This window comes from Tenebrio molitor, chromosome 6 (genome assembly GCF_963966145.1).
Source record: "Tenebrio molitor chromosome 6, icTenMoli1.1, whole genome shotgun sequence".
NCBI lineage: Eukaryota > Metazoa > Arthropoda > Insecta > Coleoptera > Tenebrionidae > Tenebrio > Tenebrio molitor.
In genome coordinates, this window is record NC_091051.1 from 1441674 (window position 1) to 1456307 (window position 14634).

Below are 14634 nucleotides of genomic sequence, written 5' to 3' on the forward strand. Positions count from 1 at the left end.
GCGGGCGGTGCTCTTTCACGTCCCGGCCGACAAGCGTTCCACTCTAAAAGTGTTCCATAAATTAAAAGGCGTGTTCACACTCGCTCCAGCAGCATAAAACTGACACGGCTGAGAAAAAAACACCCCGCACCATCCGTCCCGTCGCAACTGTCGTGCGACTTTTTGTGATTTCTCTTGTGGTCGACGGCTTCATCAACGACAGATGGGACGGAACCACACACGGAACGCATAAATCTGCACTAATAGTAGGAAGTGATCCAGTCGATGAGTGCCCCAACACAAATTAGCGGATCGGTTTTCTTGTGTGGCGCCACCAAGCACGCCAAGTCTAGGACGGTGCGAGGGTTTTAGGGCTTCCGTGTGGGACGGAGTCGGACCGAATTTCGAGAAGTTGGACCACTCTTGGTGCGCTAAAATGTAACTGCAGTTGGTTGTTGCAGCTGCCGTGATTGACAAATTCAATTATCAAATAGTTTTTGCCATCTCACAATTGAAAACAAACTAGAAAAGAAATTTTGAGGGTGAGAAAAAATTGACACACGCTCTTTACAACTTCGAGTGTAATGACAAGCCAGAATTTTAATTTGGTAAAAATATGAGTCAAGGATTCGATAGATATTTTACGAAGAGTAAGAAAAAGATTATTGCTAAATCGTTTTTGTAGTGTTAAAGTCGCAGATTTATTTATTTTACCTCAGTGAGGGTTTTGAGTTACCGAATTGTGGATAACAAATAAAATCTCACAGTTACCGCATGTACAGGATGAGAAAAGAATTCTGAACCTTGTACGGTTTCAAATTTCAATATCCAATTTATTTATTTGGGAGGAATATCTTGAGTAAAAAAATACCTAAATTACATATTTCTGCTGACTACATATTTTCAATAGTAGGTATTTATTTTATAGCAGATGTTAAACTATTTTTTTATCAACTCTTTTGAGTAGATAAAGTATCTAGCACTTTAACTGCAAGGATAGATAAAGTAACACTTTAACAGCAAGGGTAGATAAAATGTTTTAACTTAAAAATTGTAATTTTCTTTGAAATTTCATTTTTCCCTTGAACTTGAAGTCCTGCTATAGAAAAAAATGTTACACGCGATGATAAAATCTCATTATCTTGACGAGCGTAATTAGGAGAAACGCTCTCGAAGATAAAGTACAGTTTTATCGTCTTGTATAATAAATAACTAAAAGATAAAACAATAAGTAGATAATTTCATTTTGGATGCAGGATGAGAAAGGATTTGCTAACGATTATTCGCTGCTTGATGATTTCAAAATTATTAATTTTAAGTAGGTAGAGCATTTTGAAGTGATGAAATGTCATTAAAAAAAAATTACCACTGCTATCGGATGTTCATTTAAATTACCGGCCTAACTTGGCGTTGAAGAGTCTATTGTGAACGCACCACTCGTGTAAAAACGTAAGATTTAAGCATCTGATCCGTGATCCGTAATCCGTAGTGCGTTCACAATCGACTTTTCAACGCCAACTTTGACCCGAAATTTAAATGAACACGCGATACCTAGGTACTTACAGAATATGTACGAAAAAATTTTTACTTCTTATAAAAGTTAAGTAAATAGAAATTCTAAGGTCAGATTTATTTATTTTCAACGAGTACCTACTTTGAGTAATTACAATATAATCAAAACCTTGCTTTTATAAAAATAAACATTTTTTTATTTACCTATTAGCTACAGCCCGAAAATAGTTATTTGTACAACTCGTTATGAAAGTCATACTTTTTTTCACGAATTTGCAGATTGATTAACGAGGGCGTAGCCCTATTTTTTTGCATATCGAAAAAAGGTGAGAAATTTGGTCTGAAAGTATTTATGAAAAATTAAAAAAAAAAAAAATAGGTATGCTTTGACAATCATCTCAAAAGAAATGGAATAAAATGATGCAAAAAGGTACAACTTTCACTACGATTTTCTGTGTAAAAAATTGCTACTTTCACTACGATTTTGCGTGTAAAAAAGTGCCACTTCCATTACGATATGCAAAAAAGTAAAGTTATCAAACGCTCTTTATAACCTCAAAATTTTGAGTAATAGAAACAACGTTGAACATTTTTTTACGAATTAGCAACAGGGTGAAAAAATTGCCAAACGCCCTTTACGGCTTGTTTTAATAACAAAATGTATTTTCTATCGATAATGTTAAATATAGGCTTCAGTGTTTGTCACAGAATGAAAGAAAAAGCTAAATCCGCTTTATTTTATCTATTTAAATTGGGTAATTTATTGTCAGTAGAGCATTTTGAGTCGCCAAATCATGAATAAAAAAAATAAAACCCCTCAGTTACAGGTTATACAGGGTGAGAAAAGAATCTAAATACCTACTCCTTACATCTTTGAATTCTACTTGCATCAGATTTATTTATTCTTAATTGGAGTCTTGAGTAATTAAAATATACCTAATAAGTAATGTATTTCTGCTGAATATCTACAGTGTGAAAAAATGAAAATATCAGGCACAGGGTGTAACAGAAAAAAGTGTATTTATTTTAACTGGTAATAGGACTCATCTACTAGGTACAACAACTTTTCAAAATATTTTTTTTCAAAAACAAATTTGAAAAAAAAACTACATATTTAAAGGTTTAGCCTTTGAAACCTTAGGCCCTTGGTGCAAAGAAACAATCGATTTCATTAATGTCATCGGAGACCGACTATCGCGGAATCAGGGAATTCAAAATCTAAGAAATTCCTTTTTGAGAGAATTTCCCTTGCCATTCAACGTGGAAACGCTGCAAGCACTTTTCCAGATTCCTCCATTATTATCGGAAATTTCTGCATTGTAAATTAAAAATATTATTTAATAGAAAACCAGAACTTCAGAATTCTGAAGGGTTTTAAAAATTAATCTAAATTTACTAAATATGTATTTGCTTACTCGCCTATGGAACGATTTTAATCTAACTATGTATATTTAATAAAAAATCAAAATAAACAGCAGTGATAAAAAAAAACAAACGACAGTGAAACCATTTGATTCATCAAATGCAATACGAAGGGAATAAAAACATTCAGTTTTACGATTCCTATTTAAAAAAGTTTTCAGATCTATAAAATTAAAATTACATTCAACGTGAAGGGCACGTCAAAATAAAGGAGGAACAAATGGCAATTCAATTTTGCAAATTCCAAGAAACTTTATTTAGAAAAGTTATAATTGATGAGTATAGGTCCTACTATTACCAGTTAAAATAAATGCACTTTTTTCTGTAACACCCTGTATAAACTCAAAATTTAATTTTGAATGATTAGAAGTTAGTTGAATGATTTTATGGAAATTAGCTACAGAATGAGAAAAAAAATTGCGAAATATTATTCACTCCTTTATTCAATTGAATAATTTGAGTTGTCTAAACATTATTGAAAAATTACATTTTCACTTGTTTCATGAGAAAAAAACAAGCTTCTTGCACTCATCTACAAGCTTTAATACCTACCCGATTTATTTATTTTCAACGAATATTTTGAGTAACTAAGGTATAGATAAAGTCCATTCAAAAATCAAAAAACTACCACCTGTTGCTTTAGGTTGATAAAATTTAAAAATCCCTAGATAGATATTTTTTCATACTATGTTGGTAACTATAAATTATGACATTTATTTGATTCAAAATTAAATTCAATTGCTTTGAATTTCGTTCATATTGTTTTATTAGTAGCACGTTTCATTTATTTATTGATTCTTATTATTTTTACTTAAACATGCCCACAAAAACAAGACACTTAATAAACATTTAACCTCAAAATTACAAGTCTCACCAAATTTTACACTAGACAGCGTTGCCGATAGTAATTATCGAGGAAAATGCAACGTTGGTGTTTTTTTTTATTTTTGAATGGACTTTACCTGTTTCGGTTTTATTATCATCTACAGCGTGTTTTTTTTTAAAATGCCTATTTTAATTACGCACGGCAAGTCGAGAATGCTGTCGGTGTTTTAGGGCTTCCATCGTGAACAGAGCCGAACCGAGATTTTCTCGAATCGAACCCTTCGATGTAGGTCCTTTCTCGTGGGCAGGAAACGCCGCCCAATTAGCAATTACGACTCCGTTTCGGCAATTAATCAAGCAGCAGGATTCGCATGTGCGACCACCACCGCGAAGTTATGCAACAGGCGCGATCCCCAAATTCCGCACGTCCAACATCCACCTCGGCCGAATCGTTCGACGTCTAGACCTCCCCCGTTCGCCGCCACATGTTCCCCGAACAGGATATCACCCCAGCTAATTCGAAACATTTCGATTCGAAGTTGTGACATCTCCTCGATCGGTACCGTCGAGTTTCCGGACTAGGTGAGGTGGAAGGCGTCTGGCGCCAGGTCGGTGATGGGACACGACAAGGGTCACCCATGTCACGATTTATTTTCGTCTCCTTCGCCTATAACCGGCAATAAAACGGCGTGTTAACTGAAATGATGTTTATCGCGACCTGCAGGAGTCCATTAGAAAAATGTCGATAAAAGCTGTCTCGATTTTATCCCGCTGCGGGGACGCTTCCCATCGACGTGGCCAGTCTTCCATCTTGTTTCGCGCTCGCTTCGACAAACGACAACGAATTTCTTTCGACTAATTAACACCTGACGCTTTGGGTGGAGCTTTCGACGAACTTCCACCTGTCATTGGACAAAAAAATTCCTTCTAACGTGTGTCACGCTTGGCCGTACTCGTAATCTTGTTCCGGAGTTTTGCAACAAGAGATGACACTTGTCGTTAGACATCCATGAAGAGGCTGCGAGCAGAACCGGATTCGAAAAATTTTAAGCTACTTATTCCGTGATCAGCATCCCATCAATAATTGTCCAAAAATAATTGAAGAATGCGGTAACCTGATGCGTCACTTAGTCTGCTAAGTGTCGGTCGGGTGTATTTTTAGAGCTAGATCACAAACGAAGCATTTATTTGAAATTTTTTAAATCATCTCGTTTCTGTAGAGGAATATTCTGGGAGTCGGCGCCGCCACCGATTCTCGCTCGTTTGTTTATCCATTTTATACGGAATGTGTATAATGGTTAAGCAGGGACGACGGACAGGTATAATAAATAACCGGACCGTGGTTGTCTGTCCGTTTTAATTACGTTACCGAGATGAGGAGATAGCTGAGGGATATCGTATATCAGGGTAGAACATGCGGTTCACCTTCCCCGATACGACCCATCAATATCCTCCCGGTACCTGGAATCAAGCGACACTTTTCTCCTCGACTGTAGCGGTCTCTCCAACTCGATCGGTTCGCGATTTTCTTCTCGTTTTGTTCGTGATGGCAAAAGGGTCATCGTCTATTGCAACTGGTAATGTCTGCGAGCTGCATTAAGACCAAACAGATTGGATTAAAAGGGGGAGTCTGGACGATAAACAAAATTACTGTCAAGTAGAGAGACATTAGGCGTCCTCTAACCTTGTTAAGAACCGTTCACGGTGGAACGAGTGCGCTCAGTAATATTAGCGATCCTGCTGATTCATTACGCGCTAATCGGATCAGGATCGATCGCTGCCAGTTCGATTTTTTGTGTCCTGCTAATTGAATAACGAGCGTGATTCGGAGGTGTCGATTTGCGCGATTTTCAAAACGGTGTAGGTTAGAAGTTACGAAGACAAATTGTTCAATTTTTCACTCGTTTTCGATTAAGTACAGTTGTTTTGTTCGCCCCCGATCAAAGATTTCGATGTGGGTAGTAATTACTCATTGTTTCATTTCGAACGCGGTACACTGAAAGTGGTTGAAAGATATCTCTGCTGTTTACGAATTGACAACGAGCAAACATTCTGTGCGCGCAATTTTAATCGGAAGTCGACCGAGTGGCCAAAAAAATCGAGTACATCATACAAATCAAGTCTTTTCTGACTTTTGATGGCATGCTTTTTCAAATAGGCTATGTTTGATACAAGAAATGTCATTATGTCTGACGTAAGAAATGAAAAAAGAAATTAAACTAGAGAAAATTTGATGTCCTCGATTTTTTTGCAGTCGACTGTACCTACTTACGAGTTAACGATTCCGTGGCTGTTAGCTACAGCGTGAGAAAGAAATCTTCTTTATTTCTTTATGAATCTCAATGTGTTTATTGTTAAGTGAGGATTTTGAGTTGTCAAAATGAAAAAATCTCATTATTACCAGTTACAGGGTGAGAGAAAAAATAGTTTAGTAGAGTTTAGTATTTTTTACTGCGTTACGTTTTGGAACTAGAATAAATCAAAATGAAGATTAAAACTTGAAAGATTTTGCTTGGTTGCTACAAGGTGCAAAAAACCTCAAGCTTTAATGTCAAATTTATTTCCAACTGAAGGTTTTGAATATTAGAAATACGATTAAGGATCTCTTGGCTATTAACTGCAGTGTAAGAAAAAATGATATAAGCACCTACTCCTTATCTATTTAATATGAAAATAAAAAAAATAAGTTTTTTGGTGATTTTTGACTTCCATTGGAAATTTGCATTTTAGATAAGAAACATTTCTCCAGAATTCAGTATCAATATCGTATTAATTCCCAGGTACATCAAACGTGCGTGTTCAGCCAATCAGAGCGCTTGCTTTCATCCAGTCAAAAATGTTTATCGCAGTAAAAACGTCCTACTTCTCTGTCATCTGTCAAAAGTGATTAAAATTACATGCTACTCCTGTCAGAATCTCAAATTGTTTTTAATAACTGTATTATAAATAAATGGTTAAATAACCTTAAAGTTTGTATTCTGGAATTAATAACACGACCTAATTTTCAATAGTCGATAAATTTTCCAATTTTCACTTCTTTGCTTTAGTTTAGACTATTTTACTGGCCTATATTTGGGCATTTTAATTGAAAGGTTTTAAACCCTCGAGCTAAAGCTCTCGAGCCTAATCAAAATAAAAATGCCTTCGTAAAATTATCAAAGCAAAAACATTTCGTAAAATTGAAAAAATCATCCGATAAAAAAATTAGGTCTTCGATTAAATACGCTCCAGTAAAACTTCCAGGACCGGATTACACAATCGAGGGTCCTTCTTCTGTTAAATAAACCTCAACATCCCTCTCGCATCTTGTTTGGATTGCACCAGCCCCGCGTATCATTCGAACCCGTGACATTAATAACGCGCTCGGTCGTACAAACAGGGAGTCGTGTTCGAAGGGTGCCCCCCGTTTTTCGTGCCGTATCACATTCGAGTCGAACACTCGCAAAGCAGCAAACCCTAAATCATCCCTTAATCGTCGCGGCACGTCCCGCTCTTCCCAAATAACTCACCGACGCCGCAACTCCCGGATTCGGTGTGCCCGGCGCTCCGTGACTCAGCGAAGACCGCTCCGGAGGACTCATGTCAAACGACGATAAAATAAACGTCAACCGCGTTCGTTATTCGCACGGTAGGCAAAGCACCATTCGAAATAAGTAAATAAATTCGAGCGGGTGACGCTGTCTCGCCTCTCCATAACTCAAAACGTGTCGTGCGGCGAAGACATAAAAAGGTGGTGCTCCACCGGGGCAATTTGCTCTCTCGGAGAGGACGACCAAAAATAACGAGTCCATCGGACGGATCGGAACTGGTCCGGTCGACGTAATGAAATTAAATTTAATTGGTCGGGATGTTTATGCGATCCGGGACGAAACGTTTTTATCTCTCGACCAGGTGAATGCTAATTGACGGCCGTAATGGATGGGACGTAAAATTTTAAATTCCTACCGTGCAGAATCCGGGGTGTCCGATAAAGTGTTGCGCGAGCTGTGGGAACGTGAGTTTTCGTGGAAAAGAAACGTTGCGATTTTTTTTTCTCTCGTTCTGCCATAATCCCGAAGATAACAACGGAGGCTGTAAAATAATTAACACCGACCGGGGAACAACATCGGTACTAAAATTTTATGTCTGTTTATGTGGACGAGTGCTGTGAAAGTTGCCACCGAGTCCGTGCACGGACGAGGAGTAGAATGTGAAGAATTGAAAGCAAAGAAACTTCGAAAAAAGCTGACTCAAGATTTGAGCATTTTTGCCGAGAATGAACAAGCACGCAGAATTTTTTTTCTTCGTGGCAAATATTGAAAGAATTTTAAACTTTAAATTGAAACTTAGAATCATTTGGTAGTAGTTTTAGTAAGAATTTTAACGAAGAAATATGACATTTGGATTTTTTTTAATCACGGAATATTAAAGGCAATAGATGACCTGTCCCGCTTTCGAACCTATTTAATTACCAAGTATTTGATAATAAATAATAATTAATTAATTAATTAATTAATTCTTGCTGTTTACTTTTTATTTCTGAAAACCTTTGGAAGTTGATTATTTAATAAATATTACGAGGAATCATAATTAATTCATGAATTTTTACTGTTTAATTTTTTATTGACATACTGATTAGGGAACTTAAGCTGATTATTTCCTTCATGTGTTTAGCAACCAATTGCGTGACAAATATTGACCAATCAAAACGAGAAAACAAAAAATAACCCGATAAAATTTCTCTAAAATGCACACTGTGCAATAATCGGATAAAAAATGTCGGTACCTGATTTTTTTTTTAATAAATTACTCGGTCAGAAGACCTCGACTTCGTCTCGTGCTCTTAATTGATAATAATTGGTCTTCTGACCTCATTTATGGATGTTTTGGTTCATTAGCAAAACATTTTCCGATAAAAAATTTTGCACTAAATGTTTAATTGACTGGTGAGGATTTTTGATTCTATTAAAAAATATTGCCAACAATTTGACGAGCATTCTTTTAATTCAATTCCTAGAAAAATCAAATTTAAAGAATTTGAATAATGAGTAATGACTCATCGCTTGTACGAAAGCTTTTCAACACTTTTTTTTACCCTGGCATGGAAGGTATTTTGTGTTTAAGAATTACTCGGTCAAATCGATAAATTGATAACGATTTAAATCGAAAAATCGATTCTGGTGGATTCAAAAGAAAGATCCTAAAGCAACGAAAAAGGAAATCTGTGAAGTATTGAGGAAGTTTGCAGCTTCACTAGTCTAGAGATTTTACAATTGGCTCAGTTGATCTTCAAATCTGTTGCAACACAAGAAAACGTTGATTTGATCCAGGATGTGATTCTCTGCGGTACGCAAGGACAATGAAATTTGTTGCCAAGAGTTGTGGTTTATCTGGAGGTCGCAGGAAAAGATTTTGACCATGAAGTTAACTTAAAAAAAATAATTACACTACAGGAAAAACACCAGATCAGAGAAATGGACAAGTGACTTCTAAGACAGATCATTATCGATCACTAATCAGGATCGGGATGAATTTCTGAAAGGATTTGTTACAGTGAATCGAAGAAACTAAATGCGAAAGTCTGACTGACAAGAAGCAATAGGTTTTCTGATGGGGTGCTTATTTTGATTATTTGCAGAATTTAATGAGGGAGAATTAGATCACAAGAACGTGATGCTAAAAGTGCCGGAAAAATTTTCGAAAATTAGTTGTCCTGTTTCTTACAAAAATTGCATTTTAATCAGAACTGTCCGTAATGCCGATTTGTCAATTTCGAAATATCATAGTGATCGCCAAACCTAGTCCCCAGTGAGTTCTGTTGGTTTCCAAAATTAACACTAATTAAAGATTTTTTTCTAAAGACAGGAAAACATTTCAGGAACATAAATAAGTATTGCGGGTTCAAATGAAATCCTGGGCTGAGTTGGCGTTGGAAAAATTAAACCGTTTAGAACAGTGTAAAGTTTGAATTTCCCGCCGTTTGACACGAATGACGTTTGTTTATGTTTAATCGGGACATAATTGAAGATGTTTGTTTTCAGCAAAGGGTGCCCTTAGATATTTGCCTCGAAAATAGGAATCGTTAAGTTATTCTCTTTTTAATGTAAAACATTGCAAAGAAAGGAAACAAGAAAGATATCTTTGGTTCCAAATTTTAGGTTAGCTGTCAACATGCTCCAATTAATCTACGCTTTAAAAAAGCACAACAACTGACGGTTTCCAACGCCATCCCAGCCCAGGATTTCATTTGAATTGCAAAGAAATCCTCGAAAGGGACGTTGTTAAAAAATTGATTCATTGTTTCATTTCTTCTATCGCAAAGACAAAAACTAAACAATCAGAATACATTGTAATACAAAAAATTAACCTTTTCACGTTAAAAAACATTTGTTGGATGAGGATTTGTGCATATTTTGGTACCTACCACATCTACAAAGTAATAAATTCTTTTACTAGTATTAAAGCCTACTTAAACCTAAAGATGTTTTTCCTCTATTTATAAAGAGTCATAATCATAACTGCTAGCACTACCTACATATCGGAGTAAACTTAAAAATATCAACAAACACATTTTGAAATTTGTCTTTCCCAGAATATAAAATCAAACTAGTGACTCTACCGATGCTGCAACAGATTTTTTCAATAATAATAATGTATAGCATGAGTGAACTTCAGCAACTTCGATTGCGATCAGTGTTTGGATGGGTGGCCGTAAACAAACTCCGACATAGATGTCGTGTAAAAAGTGAGCATGCAGCAAATTTCAAAGGAATTATCCTTAATATCCGCAATGATAAATAAATCTGGTCTCCCCTTTTTCATCGTAATAATATAACAAGTCACAAACTCGTGGGGGTGGATTAGGTCCCAGCACAGTATTTCTTTTTTGAACATACTGCCACCTCACCTCACCCCCGATCTATTTTTACGAAATGCATCGAAATTCTCCGCTCCGCTGGTCGCGTCGTCCTGTGTCTAATCAATTCGCCTGGTGCACCCTCGCCAGCATCCCCCGAAACAAATTACGTCAAATCTAATAGATAAATGAGTAGATAACCCAGCCTCGCACCCGACGAGACGGGTGGCGCGCATCAGTCGAGATTTCCGAATAATCTCCCGTGCGGGAAAGCCGCACGTGTGCACCGCTAATCCCTCCACGGAGAGGTGTGCGTCCAGGTGGCGGTTCTTACACGATAATTCACCTCGCCGCGTGACCCGAAGTCGTAATTTTTCCTAATGGGGATGTTCGATTTAACCCCCGCGCGTATACGAACAAATTCGTACGACGTGGTGGTGGAGAGTGATCAGGGATTTTGTGTGGGGAGGCGGCGAAGTGGTTTGCTATTGTGTGTAACGGGTGTGGACAGATAAACAATACGGGGGCCTTTTGTGTTACACGACACCTTCATTTGTCAGATAGGATGGCCCCGAGGGCGCTTCGGAGCTGATTTGTTTGTGGAGGATTGTCAGATGGTGAGTGGCACTTATTGATGTTTTTTGGGCCAGAGGCTCCCTTAATCCGCAGGGGTTGCCTAACGAGGGCTTAATTATTGCGTCAATATTTGCCACAGAAACGGACAAATATTTTTCTCGTGAAAATCAAAACATTTTACTTTTAAAAGGTCCTTTTTCTTATTCTCAAGTACCAACAACTCTTCCTTTGATCTTCCTGCTTTTTCGTAAATTGTCTTCGAAATTATCTTTTCGTTCCTAATTTTCTTCAGCTTTTCTATTTTGAAAGTCCTTCAACGATATAACAAAAGTACCTACCATTTCTCTTAGGATTTTGCAAAATCTTTTATCTTTGTCGGAACAATGTTTCGAGTGAATTTTTGGGTCCTCCGCGGCCCCAAAGCGCTGCATTTCTGCAGCAGCATCATGAAGACATTAACTCTTGTTTGATTGGAATAAAACAGTGGAATCGAAGGATGTTTGTGCGATAAGAGCGTTTAGTTCTTGACTATCATCTGCGTTGTTAAGTCTTCCGCGTACAAGATCGACATCGAGAGACTCGAGAGTGGTGTAAGATTTTCACCGAACATCTCTCGAATTGTCATCGAGTCGTCCGCTGTTCGTCCTTCGAGTTGGGAAAAGGGGCCCCTCGTTATTTATCTGCGACTGTCACCCTGACAGCAAGTTTATGTGGACCTGTTCCGATCGGAATGTCGAGATAACACTTGATACTCTCTAGGTCCATTGTTTTACCTGCGCAGACAGAAGATGTCCCCTTCGGTAGAAAAGAGAAGAGATCGCCGTACGAAAGCGATAAATTCGGCGGTTTGGGAATTTCGTGGAATCCAGCAGGAAAATTCCTGCTGTTATCAGCAGGAGCGGGTCGCATGGCGCAGTCTCGTCTTGTGCCAATGTGGGAGCTCGGTAGCTGCCAAATCGATATTATCAACAATCGTGATCAGTTCCGCGGCTCCTCCTACGGATTTAACGCCGACACGCGACGGCCATCTTGCCGTTCCTGGGAGCGTTCCGGTCAACGAGAGATTTTTTTCATTTTAATTAGGTTGTTGAATTGAGCGATGACGCACCGGTTAATTAGTACGACGATGGAGCTAATTTGGGAATTGTTTTCAGGTGTTGAAGTACTGCGATCACCTCCACGGCAAGTGGTACTTCTCGGAGGTCAGGGCGATATTCTCCAGGAAGTACCTGCTGCAGAATGTCGCCATCGAGATCTTTCTGGCCAGCAGGAGTAAGTAGAACAAATCTGAACGAGGAGATCCGATTGACATGTTTATTTTGGTGCCGGAGGGAACGTTCGATAACTCACGGTTCGGCGGCGGTTACATTTTTTTTCGTGATGTCGCGTTTAATGTCGCTTCGTAAAATTGATTTTTTATTCGGCACTCTAATAAACTGATCACATTTTAAATGTCAACTTCTCGATGATTACATTGATTAAGTCACCACATCGGATCCGCTTTGGGTTGCTCAATTTCTAAGAATAGATGCGTTATTGCCGAAACGTGGTGATTAAGAAATCACAATGAGAAATTGGAAATGGATAGAGTGGGCTAAAATCATCAGACGAAATCATCAGATTACAGTGCAAAAGTAAAACGAAAGAGTAAATTTTAGTACAGCGCTAAAGCAACTCTAGATAAGATGTGTCAAGGCCGAAAAGTGCATCTTTTTCGTCCGAGTCTGAGTTTTCTGGCCGAGGCGCAGCCGAGGATAAAAGGCACTTTTTGGCAGAGGTGCAGTGCACATTAAATTTTTTAGGCGACCGCACGAACTGCAAAGCAAAAGACATTATTATAAAAATTACCAATTTATTTTGTATCTATCTACTTTTTTCAAAAAGATAAATTTATTAATATAAATTAACAATTTTTTTATAGTATTTGTTATCAGCTTACCACAACAACACTAGAAATATACTACATATTTGCAATACAATTATGGAATTATAAGGCATTCATGATCTTTTTGGGACCGAGTTGGCTATGACCATCTAGTGATTTTGTTGGCAGTACCTCAGTGATAACTACATTCCCTAATTGACACTTTTTGTGTTAGGTTAGGTTGTTTTCAGTTTAGGGTTATATTTTCTGAATAAGTACATTGTTAATTATTTTGGTAATTTTGACTGTTCCTTTGACAGAAATTTAAATTATTTTTGCACACTTAATAAATCCTTTAGTTTCTCACGAATATTAAAATAAAAAATTTGGCAATGCGGTGGCAAGAAAATGTCGAACAGACACTGACAGGAAAAAAAAATTGCATCTGTTGCATCACTGAGTCAGTTAGTCCAACATGAAAAGAAAAAATCATAGCCAACTCGGTCCCAAAAAGATCGTGAATGCCTAATATGTACTTATAATCTGTTTCAAAATCAAAAATCCACCGCCTGTTGAATTATGTTGCCACAAAAAAGAAATCCCTAGAAAACGTTTTTTTTTTTTTGGGTTGGCTCAACCTCCCGCCAAAATTTGACATTGGACTGTTGAGTTTATTTACGAAACACGAAATAATTATTATGTACCTACAAAAAGGTTTTAGCTACCATATCATATTTTTTGAGTGAAATAATTAAATGAGAATAAAAACACGATGAACTACGACCAAAACGACTGTCCAACAGTTTTCTTTCATAACCCCACTTTTTTCTGCCACTTGCAGACACACTAAAAACAAAAGTTGGCGACGTTGTCGGTTGTTTTTTGGAGGTAGAATGCATTGTTGGTGGATTTTTGATTTTGAAACAGATTATTATATTTACATAATTGATGATGACAGGACAATTATCGGTTTTGTCGGTTTCGTTGCTAACTTACTAAACAGACCAACAGACGGCGTCACGGCGTCCGAAAAAGTAAAGTCACTAGATATCTAGTGACTTTACGAAAAAGAGTTACTTTTCACCCGCTTGTGCTTAAAACGTTTTTTTCTTCGACACTGTCAGAATTTGAGAATTTTCTCCTGTGTGATCGGATTTTGATAAATTTGACAACTTGTCAAAACGAAACGTCAAGCTAATTTTAAAGATTTTCAGCGATTTGGAGCCTTTGGAGAGCTCGTCGAACAAAGAAACGTTGTATTCAACTCGTTCTTGTGTAATTTGGGCTTTTTTTTGGCGTGAGTGGGCCAAAAAAGCCCAAATTACACAAGAACGAGTTGAATACAGCGTTTTTTTGGCACTCGTGGACCTTTCAAACTCTCGTTTCACTCGAGTTTTAAACTGGCTCGCTCATGCCAAAAAAAGCCCAAATTACACACGAACTCGTTAAATAAACTACAATTTTTTTAATATAGCGTTTCAGTATTAGGTGTCAAAACCTTTGAATTATTATCATTTGATCAAAAAATATTTTTCTATTGATGCAAAATCAAAATTCATTTGAACTCGTCCGACAGTGTCTTTTTTTGTTGGAATTCAACTTTTCAATTAAAATTAAAATG

The 14634-nt window shown here is 37.3% G+C and overlaps 1 protein-coding gene across 3 annotated transcripts in view; it reads left to right on the top strand.

The window, feature by feature from the left end:
- Positions 1–14634, top strand: part of rg (rugose) — a 164831-nt gene that overhangs the window by 144527 nt on the left and 5670 nt on the right. For all 3 annotated transcript variants that reach the window (XM_069050419.1, XM_069050420.1, XM_069050422.1), the window contains exon 32: positions 12304–12421. In XM_069050419.1, the coding sequence (XP_068906520.1) occupies positions 12304–12421 (118 nt within the window). The remainder of the gene's footprint in view (positions 1–12303; positions 12422–14634) is intronic.